The 18880-nt window shown below is 42.4% G+C and overlaps 1 protein-coding gene across 2 annotated transcripts in view; it reads right to left on the bottom strand.

Annotated features, from left to right (window-relative positions):
* Window positions 1-18880, bottom strand: part of LOC102379795 (serine/threonine-protein kinase DCLK1) — a 410739-nt gene that overhangs the window by 32197 nt on the left and 359662 nt on the right. For both annotated transcript variants that reach the window (XM_014525416.2, XM_025191247.1), the window contains exons 9-11: window positions 15585-15642; window positions 11830-11949; window positions 2325-2471 (exon numbers count right to left, since the gene is read on the bottom strand). In XM_014525416.2, the coding sequence (XP_014380902.1) occupies window positions 2325-2471; window positions 11830-11949; window positions 15585-15642 (325 nt within the window). The remainder of the gene's footprint in view (window positions 1-2324; window positions 2472-11829; window positions 11950-15584; window positions 15643-18880) is intronic.

Raw genomic sequence — 18880 nt, 5'->3', positions numbered from 1 at the left:
TCCCTAGCCTGAATGCTATCCAGGCCATGAACCTGGATCACTGCTGCTGGAGCCCTGGGAGGCCCCCAGGATCCCAGGTGCTGGCCCCAACCTCCCCTACCCTACCTGGAGCAACTTCCCATGTGCCAGAGTATACGTGCAGGGGTGTTCCCTGGGGACAACTAGCGGTGGCACAAATATGTGCCACTGCTATTTGTCCCAGGGGAACGCATGTTCCCACTCATGGGAATGTGCCCCATGTGTGTTTACTTCCTACTTGGATGGAAGCGTTTTACAAACGTTAAGAAAATTAATCCTCATTCCATACCTTGTAACATAAGTAAATATCATCCCCACTCTACACATGAGAAAACCAAGCCAAGGAGGTTAATATATTCTTGAGATGACACAGAAACAGTAGCACAGCCAGGGATAGCAGACAGGTACTTCTAGTTTTGAGTACCATGCTTAAAGACTTGAATTCTAGACAGTATAATTTTTATATTATGGTTTTTGAGGTCACAATCCCCACCTGGTTGAGGTCACAATCCCCACTTGTATTGAAGGCAAAATTAACTTAAGAGTAACAATATAGTTAATGGATAAAATGCTGTTTTGCAATAACGGGGTGTCTAATGTCATTGCAACATGTTAGGGAAAACCTGCTTGTGGAGGAAGCTAAATGCTGAGGAAACAATATTAATTCCCAATCTATCAGCCTGCCTGGCATTTACATTAATGTCTCTTTACACTGACAAAGCAAAGAAAATGAGAATCAGGTCCTTCATATTTAGCAGTTGAGTGCTGTCTAATGTTTCATCCCAAGCATTAGCTGGAAAACACAGCTTTCTTCTCTGGCCCATATGCCTGGCAAGGTCTATGCAAGTGCCAACATACAATTTTCAAATTAGTGGTGGTGAAGTTTGGTTGCAGGTGCTTGCTTTGGAAATTATTGTGTTGTTGAAAAGTGTTAGGGACACATAATCATTGTTTACCATCAAAGCAAAGTATGACCTTTGCATGTGTTCTGCATTGGAAAATACATTCTGAAACAATTTGAATAAAATGAAGAATGGCATGATTGCTCATGATAGACTAATGGGTATTACTACACATGCAAGAGGGAAAGAAAATTAAAAAGCTGCAGGCTACTGCTGTCAAACTTAAGGAATTTCGAGAGGTTTAAGTACAAAAGGCATGGTAAGCTTTAGTCCCATGAGACAGTCCTGCAAATACCAAGACACAGCATTAATAGATCCTGGCATGTGATTGCTATAACTTATGCATGCAGCCATCTACTAACACTAGCATTAAGACTGCTATATGGGTATAAATGTTAGTGTCTAATGACAGTCCTAGCCTACATGTTTTTAGCATATTTTGAAAAACTAGGGCAACAATGGCTAGAACTATACAGACAGCTGTCACTGGGGAGCTCTGAATTGCACAAATCTAGTTCTTTGCAAGTTTGCTGAGATTTACTCGTGCCAAGTTTCCCATTAAAACTTTTCATTGCCAAGAAATATTCTGTACACTACATGATGGCAGACAGAAGACTTGAATTCTAGATAGTATAATCTTTACGTTATTGCTGTAAAATACACAGACAGTTATAGGGACCTTGCAATTGGAAATTAGAGGAGGTACAGGGGAACAAAAGCAAAATAATTAAAGACTAGAGAGATAATTCATTGGCAAACACTGAACTAAATAAGAAACAGGATGCCATAACTCCCTAAAACACCAAATTGAATGATGAACTGTTATGGAATTTTTCATTGACTTCAGTGGACAGAACACATAACAGAGGCAATGACTAAATTAGGAAAAGCAAAGCTTAGATGGCCAGTCAAAGGAAAGCATGCTAAAAGAAAGATGAGCAAGACTGTTGAGGATTTGGAGCTGGTGAAGCCAGGACTCCATTGCTGATGCTGCCAATAATGACTTTGGGCCAATCACTTACTCTCAGTTTGAAATACTGAAAAATCAAAAGACTTCTCCCATTCCATGTGCCCAGGAGTACTGGGAAGTTTGGTGCTACATACAAATACAAGACATTATCCTAGAGTTCCAAGAGAAGTGCCTGAAGCCCTATTCCACTAGATATGTAGAATTAGACTGGAAACATGCTAGAAAAGACATTGTATAAAACTATCTTGCACTGACATCCTAATGCATAGACTAGATACTGATACAGATAGTTTAATTTCCAAGAATCTGATACTCCTATATTTTTTGTGACTGCTACTAAGATTTTAACAACAGTTTTATTTAAATGCTCTTTGGGAGCACAGGAACTCTCCCAAGCCAGAAGTAATAATGCTTTAAAGAAGGTTTTCACTTACCAGTAGATTCTCAGGCTTGATATCCCTGTGTACAATGTTCAAGCTATGAAGGTACTTGATGGCACTGGCCAGATTGTATAGCATCCCACTAGCATCTCGCTCTGTATATTTGTTAGTGGAGGTAATGGCATCAAAAAGGTCTCCTCCCTGAAACAGAATAATTGTGGCAAGTTAAAAACATCCTATTGGGCACAAGGGCACAGCTAATCAGCTTCAGGGGAAGTGAACAGCAGTATGCATGGTAGAGCAAGGGTGGGCAATTATTTGGATACATGGACCACATACAAGTTTTGGTGAGCTGTTGCAGACCGGGTCAGTACGCACACCTCACCCCATCCCCTGTACAACGGCTCACCAAACTCTCTAAGTGGCCCTCTTCTGTCCTCCTGGCTATGTGCCCTGCCTGAATGGGTCCTGCCTGGTCTCAATGGAAACCCTGGGATTGTGGGGTGGTGACAGTGTAGGGTCGGGGCCCAAGGAAGAGTTGTAATCCACTCCGCGCATGCCCCTGCTTGCAGAACCAGAGCACATTGAAGAGGTGCATGGACAGCGGATCATGGCTCTGCTCCGCACTCAACTGAGATGAGGCCAAGGGCAGGTGGGGAGCAGCATCTGGGAGTGGGATGGGTGGGCAGGCAGGGCCAGGCCTGGGATTGCAGGGCCCTAGCCCTGTTCTGCAACCACCTTGCAATTCCACAACCTCCATGGAGGCCAGCCAGGACCGGCGTGGGTAGGGCACATGGCCAGCCGGACATGATGGGAACACAGGTGGGAGGGGAGCTGCGTCGAGGGCCAGGGTTGGGATCTTGGAGTGGTGACAGTGCAGGGCTGGGGCCGAAGCAGAGCCACAGTCCACTCCCTGCATGTCCCTGCCCACAGAATCTGTGCTTCTTGCAGCAATGTCCAGGCAGCGGATTGTGGCTCTCCCTTGGCCCTGCCCCTGGATTGTCTCTCTCCCCCAGCCCTCCCCAAGTTGTTACAAGCCTGTAATCCTGCCCTGTGATCCCATCCTTGCCCAACTGTCCTGTTCCCAAACATGGCTCCCCACCTTCCCGGTTCCCCCGTCTCATCCACCCACCCACATGCACTGCCCACATGGGTCCTGCCCCCGGCAGTGGATGTGGGGCAGACTCACTAGGGTGCCCAGGCACTGGGGCTGGGTCTGTCAGCAGCTGGAAGGAACCACCACTGCTGGGGCTGCCAGCAAGTGAGTCTAGCCACCGCACCTCTCAGCCCTGCTGCACGCCTAGGGGCAGCAGCGCCTGGCTGGGCAGGACTGAGGCACCTACCACAGGCCAGACAAAATCCCTCAGCAGTCTGGATCCATCCTGTGGGCTGTATTTTGCCTGTACCCCTGTGGTACAGGTAGCCAGAGATTCCTCCAAACTACAGAGGAGTGGTGGTGTGGTGCTGAGATTCCTTCTAGTTAAGGAAAGCAAGATACTTCCCTATCAGGAATGGTCAAATGGTTTTGAAGATATTTAGAATTTAAGCCAAAACTAGCTCTCTGCTCAAAACAGACAGACATGTATTTATGAGAATCTCTTTCAACTTCTCAAGAAGTGTTGAAAACATTTATTTTAGAAACCACTCTTCTTACGGAATGTGTTGAACTTTCCAGGTTTTTTTTCCTTTTTTAAATCCTATTATAAACTCTGCTGATCCCACGAAAAATATGACAGTTTTGCTTGAAGACATTTGGGATGGGTTTCTATTACCCTTTGTAAGCCTAAGTGGCAGTCTTCCAGACACACAGTATTCTTTTTGGCACTTAAATAGGGTTTGTGATTCTATCACCCTCTCTTACGTCTACAGTGGAGATGTGCGAGTGTATGTATGTATCCTGAGCCTTCACAGCAGGCAGTACACTTGCCTTACAGCAACAATGCTACCTACACACACCAACTTCACACATGTAAGTCATGAAACTGTATCCACACAAAAACCAATGACTAGAAGGGGGAGGGCCCTTCCATATTTTAGCACTAAGAGCTGAGTGATTAAGATCTCCTACCCAGGAGTTCTGAATTATATGCTTCCCCATTGCCAACAGCAAGTTTGAATCTGTGTCCTTCCAAATGCTCAGCATAGTGTGCCAATCACCACACTAGGGTTTTTTAGGCATTACCTAGTGCCTTCTCCTGCACTCCTTCTAAAGCTGGCCCTTAGGCTGGCAAGTGCCAGTTTGGGAAGAGGAACACAAGCCAGACAATATGAGACCCAGTGAAATGGTAGTTGCTCTAGAAGGAAGTAGACCCTGGGTTCTAGTCTAGACATTTGCTCATCAATGGGAAAGAAACTTTCCTGGTGTTCTCCATCCATTTTATCCAGTGACAAGTAAAAGCAAAGTGTGGTGGCTCAGCTTCAAAAGGAGTGCCAGAGAGGGGCTTGTATAATGCCCTTAAAACCTGTGGTCTGGTGGTTAGAGTACTTTGCTAGAATGTTAGACAGACACTGGTTCATGTTTGTGCTGCACAAGTAGGTTTTAAAATCCAGTCCTTCCACTTCTTGAGTGCTGTAACTGCTCAGGTATGGGGGCTCATCACATCTGGAAACAGTAGTGATTATGTGCATCTCTTCATGGTTGGCACTAAAAACATTTATATACTGTCATGGGAATTAACTAGTTAAGTAACTAGTTAAAAAGTTAAAGAAATGGTTAACTTTTAACTTTAACTAGTTACAAAAAGGTTAACTTTAACTTTTTTGAAATTAAAAGGTAAAAAAAATTGAAATCCGGCTTTCCCAGCGTTTTTCCTGACACAGCCACTCTCTAGGACTTACATGGAACAATATTTCTGTATTGAAACTCTAGGAATTCTTGTTTGAGAGAAAGAGAGTAGTGTGCCTTCCTATGAGAGATGGTCTCTTAAGAACTACAAGTCCCAGAGTTCCTTAGATCATGCTGGCATTTTCTGTGCATTTGCAGAAGTCAATAGGGCAGCCAGTTGGCTGCAGGAGAGGGAACAAGCACAAGCAAGCAGATACATTGATCCCAGTAAGAGTGGGAGCAAGTAGTGAGGGTGAAGCAGATGATAACTTTTTTTTAATTTTAATGAACATCAGAACCAGCAGCCCAGGTCCCAAGAAGTTGAGCAGTACTTCTCATCTGTGAGAAACTTATCTGAGATGTTAACTACTATGAAAAAAACTATTAATCCATTATAACACTATTATTCCTTCATCTGCCCATGTAGAGCGATTGTTCAGTAGTGGGGGCTTAGTTTTGCAAGACAGAAGAGGAAAATTGTCAGATGTAAATTTTGAAATGCATATTTAAACTGTTTCTGCTATGCAACTGAACATTCTTTTTCTCATTTACATTGATTTTCACATTTCAGTCTAATTTTGATTTTCAGACACTTTCATTATTTCTAATTCAGATGTATTTCCTACCCTTTTGTTACCTTTTGAGCAATAAAAAACTGTAACAACAGAGGTTTTCTGTGGAAACAGCTTCCATTTGTCACCTGGCTATGAATATCTCCTCTCTGTTATTCTGGTATACCTATATGATGCATTGACTTTTACAAAGTACTTCACATGGAGAGGATGAGAAAGATCTAACACTACATAGGTACTGGTGAATTGTTATTCTGAAGACTGTATGACAAGTATAACATTGTTTTCAGGTAGAGCAGGGTCAATTCCGAGTAAATTAGCGTGCTTCTGTGAGCTTATGGAAAAGAAACCCAATCATTGCATTTGAAAATGAAAAATGATGCTAAGAGGCAATTCACTGTGTTTCATGCATTTCTCATGAATCAACTTAACTTTTAACTAGTTACTCTCTTTTTAACTTACCTTTTAACTAGTTGAAAGTGGAAATATTTAACTTTTAACTCAAGTTAATTTTAAAGGCTGCTAACTTTTAACTTTAACAAGTTATATTTTTTATAAACTTTTCCCATGACTGTTTATATATTTATTGCAACCACATATGCATCTCTGTGATCCTTCCTGTACCATAATGTGACATGGCATCCAAACTGGCTGAATACCACCTCTGAAGAGGAGAAAATAAAATGAAAGAAATAAGGAAATGAGAGAAAGTGGTATTCCATGACGTGAGGGGACATTTTATTTTCTTCATTACCTAGCTGTAAGGCAGACAGCAAATTGCATTGTCTTGCCAGAGATGAGCTGAAAAGAAAAAAAAAAGCATTAAAGTGCTCTAAGAAGGGCTGAGAGGATAGGAGAAACCCTGGTTCAAAGAAGAGGGTAAGGCCAAGCAGAGAAAAATAAACTTCTTTAAATGGATACTATGCAGAAGATTTAAGTCACCAGCCAAAACCAGAGCAGGTTCATTAAGGAAACCCAGATCCCATTCATTTTTTTTCTGCTGTGTGCAAGTTGGCTTATTTTTGCACACAAAACTGGATGTAGTGAAAGAGGATAAGGAAGCAGAATGGGCCAGGCTTAAACCCAAAGAGAAGACTAAAGGAAGGAGACCAGATCTTTAACAATTTTAGAAGGGATATTTAACCTCATGCTTTCTGGCTTCAGCCCACCTCTGACTTCAGTGGCAGAACTAGGGTGGAGTACTTGCCCCAGGCACCAACTTGGGAGAGCAAGAGATGTAAAAAAATGGCCACCACCACAGCCACACTGGTGGCAGCAGTAACATCCAGAAATCTCCACTGCCCTTGTGTGTGGCAGCTAACCCAGGTTTCCAGTCACATTGTTATGTCTCTGAATTTTTCAGATTAGGATGAAAAGGCCAAATAAAAAGGGAAAATTAACTCACATCTGTGTTGGATGAGGGTCTCAGAGGAAACCCTCTGAAGCATCTAGAACTGGACAGTGTTGGAGACAAAATACTGAGTAGGTGACCCAGTATGGCAATACCAGATCCTACATGTGTGCAAGAGATCAGACTAGTGTTTCTTCCAACTCAAATTCTAATTCCTATGGTTTATGCTCCTAAATCCTAGATCCTTACAAGGAATGGCAATTACACCAGCCAGGAATCTGGCCCAAAGAGAAGATTATCAAGTCTAAGATATAAGGAGAAAGAAAGACAAGTATCTGAAGTCAGAGGGAGAAAAAGGAAGAAAAAAAAAAGGGAAGCCTAAACCCAAGAAAGGAAAACAAAATGAGTGCATGGTACATTGATAGAAATTCACCTGAATATGAGGCAGAATAATCTTCTCAGTGGCATTCAAATGCCATAAATTGTGCCCTCATTTTAAAAAGTATATGAATTGACCTTAGGAGCAAAGGAAAGTAGTACTGGAAGGGACCTCCCATAAGGAACAACCAAAAGTGACAATTTTTGCCCAATCTGGCCCCTGGAAGCACTCTACAGCCATGACCAGACACAAGTGCATGGCTGCTGAGTGCTTTAAAATGGCCTGAGGTGGGCATGGACTCCAATCCACACTCACCCTCTCCCCACACAGTGCACCTGGGGAAACCTTAGAATAGATCTCCCTTCCCTGCCTTCTTCCTCTCCCATCTTAAGCTAGCAAGGGAGGTGGGAGAGAGGGGGCAGAACTAGGGAAAAGGTTGGGACTATCCAACAGCTAACGTCTGTTGGCTCAGGAGGATTGATCTAATTCATGGGGTTTTCTCTGAAGCGCTGCAAGTTAGATCCAGGAGCTGTATTTCTGTCTGTGCCTATGGTTATGCAGTCTGGCTCTCAAGACAGGAGCATCCTTGACTAAACCATGACAGCCAACTCTCTGTCTAACCTGTTGTTGAAAACTTTCAAGGATGGAGATTACACAGTTTCTCTACATAATCTGTTCCAATGTTTGATCACTCTCATACTGAAAAAGTTCCTCCTAATCAATCTAAATTTCACCTGTTTCAACTTGAGGCCATTGCTCCTAGTCATATCCCCTACAGCCACAGAGAAAAGCCTATCTCTCTCTTCTCTGTAATTGCCCTTCAGGTATTTGAAGACTGTTATCAAATCCTCCTCCTCAATCTTCTCTTCTCCAGACTTTCCTCATAAGTCTTGCTTCCCAGGTTCCTAATCATTTTTGTTGCTCTGCACTGGACTCTTTTCCAACTGTCTACATCCTTCTTGAAGTGTGGGGCCCAAAACTGGACATAATAGTCCAGTACTGTGGCCTTTTTTGATACTGGATTAGTGTTTCCTCAGCTGAATGATGTGCTGTAAAGCATCTAAAGAGTTAATAGAGGCAACATTATATCAGGCAGAGATATTTTCAAAATTTTCCCTGAAATATTAGTGGTTCTGTAACCTGCCAACTTCTGCCTAGCTTATTTACACAACAGATCACCATCTATTATTTTGGCACAAGGGACAAGTTTAAGAATGCAATTCCAGCCTTACTCCTAATTCTGTCTCTCTCTTTTTTAATTAAATCAGACTAACAGCCTTTGAATATAGTTTTTACAATCACTGCACAGAAAGCAGCAAGTTTGTAAGTGCAGTAGCTAATTTCTATATTTATTACCTTGTTATGTAAATGATATAATCTTTCTTTTCTTCTGCAAAAGTGAAATCATATCCCTGAGCAGTAGGGGAAATGCTATAATAAATCTTACTTGTTAAATTGACCAAACCCATGTTATGTTTGAATAATAATTTTGTTTGGTTGTGTAAAAAGGCAAAGTGCCAGAGACCAGATCTGTGCTTCTTTTTACAAGTGCTGCTTGCAGTGTGTTTATATTTGTATTTATGAAGTGCTTTTTCTTACACTTCCCCAAGCAGTGAATGACATGCCTGCCATGAAGTGAGAGCAGCACTTGCGGCAGCTATTTATGTCAAACATGTTACTGCCAATTAATGCAAGGTGGTATTAACTGAAACTGCTCTACAATATTGAGCTTTTTCTTCTTGAATTTCTTTCCTGTCTGTGAGCTTGATTTAAACTCAGGTCTTCAAAAGTCAGTCAATAACAGATGGTTAATCAATTCTAACAGCACACGCTGTGAAATGGAAACAGTCAGCAATTGTTGAATTAACAATTAATAACTTTCCAGAAAGACTTTCCTTGATGCATGCCGAGTACAGCATAACAAGGGTTTTTTTCCCACAATTAAATATTAATGAATGGAAGACAGATTCAGGGAAATAAAATTAACGTCTAATTAGGACAGTTCCCTTATTGCCCCTCCCCTTTCCCCCATATACAAATCAGGAACTTATTCAATCAATGTGCTCTAGGAAATTCAGACTTCATCTAACGTCTTTGAAAAAATCTCTTAAAACATGAATATTGTCACAACTAAAAAAAAAAGAAGAGGCAAACCACAGAAGTAAACATCACATCATGTGCAGAAACCCTTAAGAATGAGAGTCTCTCAACAGATGGATGCTTTCTCCATTGGAGAGAGCAGAGAGACAGTGAAAGGAAAACACATTTTCCCAGAAGTAATTAAAATGGCCTTTTCTCTTTATAAAACTCTTTTAAGCTACACCTTTTTGCATATGTTTTCAGTTTACTACCTCCTGGTTTAGCTGACCACAAAGTGGATTATAACTTCTTTTTTAAAAAATGCTGCAGCATAGCAGATTTTCAAACACAGAGTGACAATGGCCGTGTACAAACATTTTCTCCTGGGAGAGTCAAGGGTCTCCCAAAAGATACCATGAGTGTATAGATATTTTTCTCCCAGAGTAAAAATGGCCAATTTGGGAGAAAAAAAGAACCCTGGCAGAACTAGGGTTAAATCACTACCAGGAGAGTTGCTCCTGGGAGACCAAATGTCTATACATGCTGACAATGCAGTCTGACCACGAGCCTTCTGGGTTAGCCAGTCAGGTCTGCCCTATGCTGTCATCTGTTGCCAGACAGAATACGGAAGCCTGCAGAGCATACTGAGATGTGTGCACAGAGCCCCCACTGGCTGCACAATATCAGCACAGCAAGCTCTTCACTCTTCAGGGCCTTGGCATTTGAATGTGTGAACCTGGCCCTGGGTAAGTTTTTCTACTACGAGAACAAACCTAGGAGAATTCTCCCAGATTATTTAGGCTGTATACACACATTCAAATAAATTGCATCTTTAAAATCTGAATGGATGCAGGATGCTGCTGGGGTTAGAATATTTCAACAACCTGAACTCACTTGCTTAAAGCAAATTTGGGCATTTCTATACTACACTGTAGACCACTGGGTGAACATATCTTCAGTGGTTGTCAAGCATCAGGTTGGATGAGGTATGGCCCACATTTGGTGCTTGATCAGCACAGCAATCAGAAGGGACCATTCTGGACTGCAAAAAAAGGTTCCTTCATTGGACCCCAGCAACTGAGTTACCTATTTGGGAACCACGCAATGCACAACAGCAAAAGGACAAGATGGCTGAGGTGAAGAAAGAGACAGCAGGGCTTACTGTGCCTGCGGTGATTGCTAGGCACAGTCTGCATTGTGGGTATAGAGACTGCACTTATTTGTTCTCTGTTAAGTTGCAACTTCATGGTGTCACGTTCAGTCCAGTGCCTGCCTGTTAAGAACATGGAAGGAAAAGAAGAGTACGAACTTCCAATTCTAATATAGCTGGGAGGCAGTGAAAGTCTTTCTACAGACCATTAAGAGTCCTTTAGAGCTTAAGGGCCAGTGTGGGGTTTGTACACACAACTGACTGACATGCTAATATTGTTGGCATAATATTGAGAAATTATATCTGAAAATTTAGACCTAAACATTTAAATTATTTGGTTTTCTGCCCCTGGGTAAAATAGCATTTTCTTCCTCAGTTCCTCTGTGCCTGGCATTTTTTCAGAGATGTGTAATTTAAATGAACTGCTAGCTAAATTCTAAATACATACTTTTGATTATCTGTAACATATTGGCCAGGAAGAACCTGAGCTTGACTTTCAAACTCAAGACTGAGTTTGTAGTGGTGGCACCTAGGGAAAAAAAATCTTTGCTCTTATAAAAAGAATATGCTTGATGTGGAAATCATCGTGAAGACCTAAGAATACAATGCTGGTTTCCAAGGTTATTTTTCAGAACCACAGTTTAAACAGCAGCTTTTAAAAAAAATCTCCAAGCTAAAAAGGCAGGCTTGATGAAGGGATAACATAAAGCAACTGATTCAGATGATACACGGTAAACATAAGTCTGACTTACTCTGTGCTTTATCAGAGGAAATTAAGTTTTTATACTGGTATTTAGAGGTGCTTAAATCAAATATCTTTGATAGATTTAATGGTATAACCTACGGCCCTTTTTTCTGAAATGGGGAAATAAGACTGGTAAGCCCCAAATTACTGTTTGTAGAGTACTTTCTGATACAGTACTCCAAAAGACTTGTGGATCAACTACTCTGGGCTCATCTAGCACATTCCCAGCTTCAGAACTGTGTTAGAAGAAACGAAAGGAACAATTATTTTCCTCATATTGTTTTGAAAACAATCTCTGCAGCTCCTAGTATGATTTCATGTGTGAAATCATGTGGTCCATCTACTCAGTAAAGTAAGGGAAAGTGTCTACAGCTTTATCATGTACTATGACTGAAGATGACTGACACAATCCTGAATCCTGGCCTGGGATAAATAAATTACCTCCTCCAAAATACTCACCTTCACCAGCTCCATGACAAGGTACAACTCAGTTGGCATGTCCATCTCCTCAATCAGAAGAACAATATTGGGGTGTTTGACTCTTCTTAAAATAGATACCTCATTCTGGATCATGTGTTCCTGCCAGACAGCAAACATTTTAAATGCATATGAATTAGTGAGGGAAAAACAAACAAGAAACCCCTTTGCTGCAACTGCACAAACTACTGCATAATCTATGGTTTTTGTTTTAATAGATTTTTTGGAAGTTTTTGAAAGTTGCAAATGGTGTTTATAATGATGTGGAACATGTCTGACAACTAGAACACTATAATGAAAGAGGACGAGGAAAGAGAGGAGAATGAAGAAAATGAAATGGGGGAAGGCAGACCTGTTTCCATTGCATACAAAATGTTAATGATGAAACACCTTAATTTTTTTTCTAATGTAAAACATATTTTCAAATCAATTAAAAGTAAACTTGTGTATCCCAAAAGCCCTAATTATAGAATTATAAAAATCAGCAATAATTCAGTAGTGTAATGATATATATTATATGTAATAATTATTTTGCTATTTTCCCTACCATCTAAGGCCATGTGTGCACGAAACAAGAGGTGTGTGTGCACAACACTTTAAAGCGGGTTAAATGCTTTTGCACTGCTTGAATGGTGTTGGTGTTTGCATGCCTCGGCAGTGTATTGCAAGTTAATTCCAGCTGTTGTAGGAAATTCGGCGGCGTAATGTGCCTTAAATGACTTGAGGTTTTAGTCTGAGTTTTAGTTTGCTACCCCTACAGCCATGGAGTGAAGAACTAGGCTCCGCGCAGCTATGTGGCTCTGCAGGAAGCCCTGCAGACAGCCTGGTAGGAGCCCGGGAAAGCAGGCTCCACCCAGGAAAAACGGTGAGCATGATCTCCCCTCCGCCAGAGCCTGGCTGCCCGGTGCTTCCCTCTGCAGCTACAGTGCCCCCCACAACTGCCCAAGCCGGGTGCCTGCGGGTGGGTGACGCCTGAGGGGGCAATGCCGATTCCATGGAGGGAAGCACCAACCCCACCCCGCCTACAGCCCAGGGACCACTCTGCCTGCCGGCAGCTCACCTTCCCCTCCCTGCTGAAGAGGCAGGGAAGTCAGCAGGGTGTGTGCATGGCATGGGGATTTAATCAGCCCTGAATTGAAGCATGGCTTTTTAAAACCCACCACTTCAATTTAGGGCCTCTGTTTCATCTACATACACCCCAGGACCACAGAACTTCAATGCTTTAGTTAAAGCAAATGTACACCCACACCCCAGCTTAGCTAAATGTTGAATCAGGTAAGCACATCTTGCATGGTACTCTGCAGACTAACAGGCTTTCTGTTCTGCCTAGGACAGAGCATTCCAAAGGCAAGTGCCCTCCACTGAGAAGAGTTGCCAGGATAGTTCAAATACCCAGAACTTCCCAAACTGATGTTCACTTTCAAAACAGGATGTCAGTCTCTCAGGGTGAAATTACTCATTAGAGTTAGCAGCTGCTAATGGTGAAGAATGTTAGTTACTGTTAAGCTTAACACATGCTAGTGGTCAGTCACACTAACTTGCACTGCTCAGACCTGCCACTAGAGGGCTGGTGATCAGGGGCATGGCTAAGGGCTGTAAGTCTGCTCTGTGCCTGCCCCATTCACCAACTCTCTATCCACACTGTCGCAGAGCACTTAGGTGCCCTGCTCCTAAGGAGGAAAACTGCTAGGGAAGGGACGCTAGCAGTGAGTGAATAAGGAGCCAGCTGTTGGTTGCCAGGGCAACCGAGCTAACTAGCAATCACACCTGCCAGCAGTCAGCTGACTGTAAGGGGCAGGGCCTGGCCCTTATAAAGCCCAGGGACTGAGGCCAGGCTGGCAGTTCCCTGCCAGCAACCATGGAGGAAGAAGCTCTCTGCCATGGGAGAGAGAAGAAGCCTGATACAGGAGCAGCATCCAACATTGCTGAGAGTCAAAGAGTCATTTGTAGGATCAAATGTTGTTATGGCCGGGTGGCTTCAGTTTGAGTTATAGCCGAAGGGATTGCATTTGTGTTGCTGTTTATAACTGGTGGTTTGGGTGAGGCTATCAGGGGTTGGAGGAGGCCTCATAGGGGACCCACAGCAGAGTGTGAGGACCCCGGCGCCAGTGAGGGCATAGCAGTGGGGGTGCATAGCCCCCAGCCTCAGAGAGGGGCAGTTGAGAAGCCCCAGAGAAGGGGGCGTTGCAGAGAAGCCCCAGTGCGGGCGTGGTGAGCCTCGGAGAAGGGGGTGGCTTTACAGAGGAGGCCCCGGAGAAGGGGGCGGCTTTACAGAGGAGGCCGGAGGGAGGGCACAGAGAGAGACAGGGCTGCGGAGAGCCCGAGTGCCAGAGAGGGCGTGAACACCAGAGAGAGGGACGGAATAATGCCCATTACATCTGCGAGGCTTGGGGCGTGGTGGGGGTGGTAAGAGCCACGCATAGCCCCTAAGGCTAGGGTGCCCCTTACAGCACCATTTACAGAATGGGACCCCCGAGTGGTCCAGGAAACCACGGGGTCGTAGGATCCAACGAGAAGTGACCAAGAGGGCATAAAAAGGCAGCCTCCCTAACATATTTGAACAGCAAAGACATGGCGGGAGAGGAACTGAGGGTGCCCTTGGGCCAACTTGGCATGGGAAGGGGGGCCTTGAGGAGATCATGGCCCTCCTGCAGGACCCCACCTATGACACACACTATAGCCTTGGTGGGGGGGGGAATAGAAGGAAAAGGGACCCCCGCACCACTTGGATCACCTCATGCCTTCCCCTTCCCCCCCCCGATCATGCTCCTAATCAGCCCCTTCATCCCCAGATCACTGCCCTACCATCCCAATCAGCCTGAAAGCAGTGGCAATGGAGAGTCCCATTCCTTGCCTGCTTCCAAGCTCTTTGCAGTCTGCATCACCCCCATGCACCCAGATCCAGCCCCCACCAGGCCCTGAAGCTTCCTAGAAGCTCCTTTCCCCCCTCCACTTATTCCCCCCTTCCCCCTTCAGTTGCAGAGGCCAGCAGGGGGTGTATCCAGGCATGGGGGTGGGGGCAGTGAAAGCTACAAGGAGCCCAGGAGAAGGCAGAGAGGGGGAACCCCTCACTGCCACCACCACCATTCTTGGGCTCATTGAAGTGGTAGAGTAGTGATTGGGGGAGGGGGAGAAGGGTAGAGGGTAAGCAGGGGATGGCTGGGAGGGCAATTCAGGGGCACAGCAGGTGACTGGCACAGTTGGGAGGCAATCTGGGGGTGGAGGGGAAAATTTGGGGGGGAAGGAAGAAGCCTGGCATCTCCTTGTCCATCCACCCTCTGCCTCCCTCTTCTCCCTCCACTCCTGCCCTCCCTCCCCACTTCCCCATTCCCCCATCCTCCTGGTCCCCCTGCCTCTCCCTTTGCCCTCCCTCCCAACTTACCCTCTCTCCACTCAGCTGCTTCCCAGCTGTCAGTCCTCGATGATAACTAGTCCATGCTTGGAGTGGTGCCTCCTGGGATACTGGAGGACCACAAATTGATGATTTTATCCCAGGTGAAAAGCCAGATATTAACTTAACTTGAGCTAGGTAGCATAGCTCACTGATGTTCCTTGCCTAAAGTGGAATAACTTTAAGATGTTTGGGGGCATGTAGCCCTTGTTAACAAGCCTTAATGTGTGATCATTCAAGTTTTAAGTGCACTTAACATGATCTAACTGTAACATGTAATCTTACCCTCCAAAAAAACCATTTTGCTAGAAATACTTTGAGCCCTTATTTGATCTTTTGAACTTACTTTTCCTCTACATTTACTTTTTTTGATGATTTTCAGAGCATATTCTCTACCAGTTGACCTGAGGAGAGAGAAATTCAACTTTCAGTCATGGTGAACATTTTTTCCCCAGCAGATTCTGCTTTTGCCATTAAAGTAACTGTTTGCCAAACTTAGCAAATAACTTCAGCCAAAGAAACTGAAAATAAATCTTGAAGAAGGCAAAACATTTCAATATCTTCTAAGTTGTTACTTTTTTTTTGTTTAAAATAATATTGGATTAATAATTTTTCTTTAATTAAAAAAACCCAAAGTATGTTATCCCTGGAGCATTAAAATAAATGCTTTGTTTGAGTTAAATGAAGCATTTTTTCAAATCAATTTTGTTCTGATGATTTTGTAAAGTTAGTTCTACTTACGACTGTTAAATTAAAAAAATATAATCTGAATCATTTTGAAAGGCATAACAAATATATGGCAATCCTGTAGAGGTTAAAGACAATGTTGCTAGTGAGACGAAGTCTCGGGGCATAGAGAGATGATAGGAACAGTCCATAAGGGCATATAAAATATAATTTTAGGTTTTAATGCCTTTCAGGTAGCTATTAGAAATGACCATCTATTATCGCTAATAATCCAATATTTATTGCAAAGTAGTTATGCACTCAATTTGTTAAAAAACTAAATGTAATAATGTCTTTTTTAAAGCAAGTTACAACTCTGATTCTGATAGTTAACCGAGCTGATCATGAAACTCCATTTACCCAGCTCCAATTTCACTACAAACATGAAATGGAGATCAGAAACTAAAGTAAAAAACCTTTCTAGAAAGTATTGCTGTTTCACAATAATGTTCTAAACATAACTTGCAGTACACTGTCCTTACGTAATTACTTTAACATGCTATTGGTTAAAAATAAAAAGTCAAAATCATCTCTAAAATTTCACACAGCAATTGCTTCATTCTTCATCAAGTGAAACACAGTAACATTGAGAAATGTTAGAAGTGCATACCGTCTGCTGCCAAAAAAGGGTGCTCTGCCTGCCAAGTGGAAACATAAGTGAGTCATGAACTGAAAATATTGTTTTAAGGGACTGCTTGGACACTTTAATTGCCATACTGAAATATGCAGATATCTCTTAGTAATGGCATAATGCTGGAGTATTCATTTTAGGATGTATGGGAACATTTATAAAAGTGCAAAAAGTGACAAACTTAGTCGCAGTTGAGTTCTAAAATCAGTAGGGTCCTCAAATAGTCTATAAATTAGGATACAAATTAAGAAAATGCGTAATAAGTAAAGTCTGGATGATGTTCATCACTTCAAAACTACAGCTTGTCTATTAAAGGCCCCAAGAAAATAAAAAACAGGAACACCATAACATCCATGTTTTCCCCACTAGAGGGCTTCATGCTACAACTCTGAGAAATGGGCCACTCTTAGCCCTGAGGTGGCCTTGATGAGGATGAACTTATTCCAAGTACATATATGTGAACAAGATAAGGAACAAACGGAGATATTTACAGTGTAAATTTCTTTTTGGAATGTGGGAGGAGTGTGGCACAGGTGGGATGTGGGAATAACTCAGATGCCTAGGGTTAAATCTCAGGTAAATATATTTTTTCATTGCCAATGAATTAGATTGTTTGACCGCACTTTGAATGCTTTCTTTCTGTGACAAGAAAGGGAATTAAATGCTCTGTGGTGGGTCTATAGATTTTTTACTCTGAAATACTGGAAACATTAAATAGCATGGAAATATGAAATTTCACAAATCTCTGAATGTTAGAAAACTAACATGTCTGAGAACATACTTGAAAGACACATTACTTATATAACTGAAACAAAGAGATAACAAGCAGATAACAACACCCCTTTTTCGTTTGGCGAAAAAGTAAACAGAACCTAGGAAAATGCAAATAATTATCCTATTTCTCCTTATTAGCTGTCCAGGTACAGACTGTCCCAACCACTGAAATGTTGGTGGCTTACAGACCTTTCACTGGACATTCAGAACAATACCAGATACTCATTGTAAGACAAATGTTATTTCTTGCTCTTTCTTGAGCAACAAAAAGTTGCAGTGCAAAGTAGGAAATAGGGATTATTGCTATATAAAAGTTTATAACGATGGTACAAGTACCTGGTATATTGCTTGACTTTTGATTAATTAAAATAACCCACCCCAATAAGGGGTCAGTGCTTCTTTCCTTGAACACTTTAAGATCTCACAAAGTCCAATGAAAATTTTGGTGTGCCTGGAATGTGGGATCATGTTCATAATTATTTGTATAGAACATACGCATGCATATGAATAAATAATACATTATATATGATAAATTGGAAATATGCAATAAATACTACATATGAAGTCCTCCTGAAGGGCTTAAGAAGGATGAGCCAATCCTAGCCTAGTGGTTGTTTTTAACAGATCAAAATATCATTTTTGAACTTCTAATAGGACACGAGCCACAAGAGCTTTCTATCAGTAGGAAAGGGAAATTCCCCCAGCTCCCTGGAGTCAACCTGCAAATGCCTGAGGTATTGGACTTTAAAATTAGGGCTTCGAAATGACAGTTTAGGTCCTTCTGGAAGGTGTTTTTCATTTATTAGTTTGACTGTTTCTTGTTCCCTAAACTCAATGATGACCTGGGTATCCAGTGTTACAGGGGGATACATATAAGGAATATTAACAGTTATTTTCTAATTCTCAAAATATTTCTAAAAATGTGTCTCATACACACCCATGGAATATACATGAAGGTATAGCCTGGAGGTTTTATCAACCCTCAAACAGACCACTGAATCATATAGTCCCCAAATAAAGGGCAGGGGTGGTTATGTTTCCTAACTCTTCTCCATTCCTCTCCTTCAGGGGATCTTGACATGGGTAAGAGCCACGGGACACAAAACTTTAAAGAAGTGCATGCCCTGAAGTCAGTGATCTGTGCACAACACCTCAGTTCAAATAACACTTTGTCATTGAATGCCTTCTTGAAATAAACCATAAGCAAGAACTGAAGAAGAAAAAAAATAAGTGATGAACAGAGGGAATGAAAAGAGTGTTTATATTTAACTACTACTCTCTCTGTAGGGGTTACATTTAAATGGCCTGCAAATGGCATGCAGCTCACAAGTCAAGATATGGCCACCATTGTTATAGTGTATTCAATACATAGAGAACAGAATTTATTAAAGATATCTTAAAAGGGCTGACGTTTAACACTCCTTCATGGTGTAGCCAGTTCTAATATTACTGTTCAGCACCACTACATACATGCCTGTTAGGACCATGCATAGCTTCGGTCTCTGACTCAA

The sequence above is a fragment of the Alligator sinensis genome, unplaced genomic scaffold (genome assembly GCF_000455745.1).
Source record: "Alligator sinensis unplaced genomic scaffold, ASM45574v1 scaffold1034_1, whole genome shotgun sequence".
Taxonomy (NCBI): Eukaryota; Metazoa; Chordata; order Crocodylia; family Alligatoridae; genus Alligator; species Alligator sinensis.
This window is presented reverse-complemented; position numbering and strand designations above follow the sequence as displayed.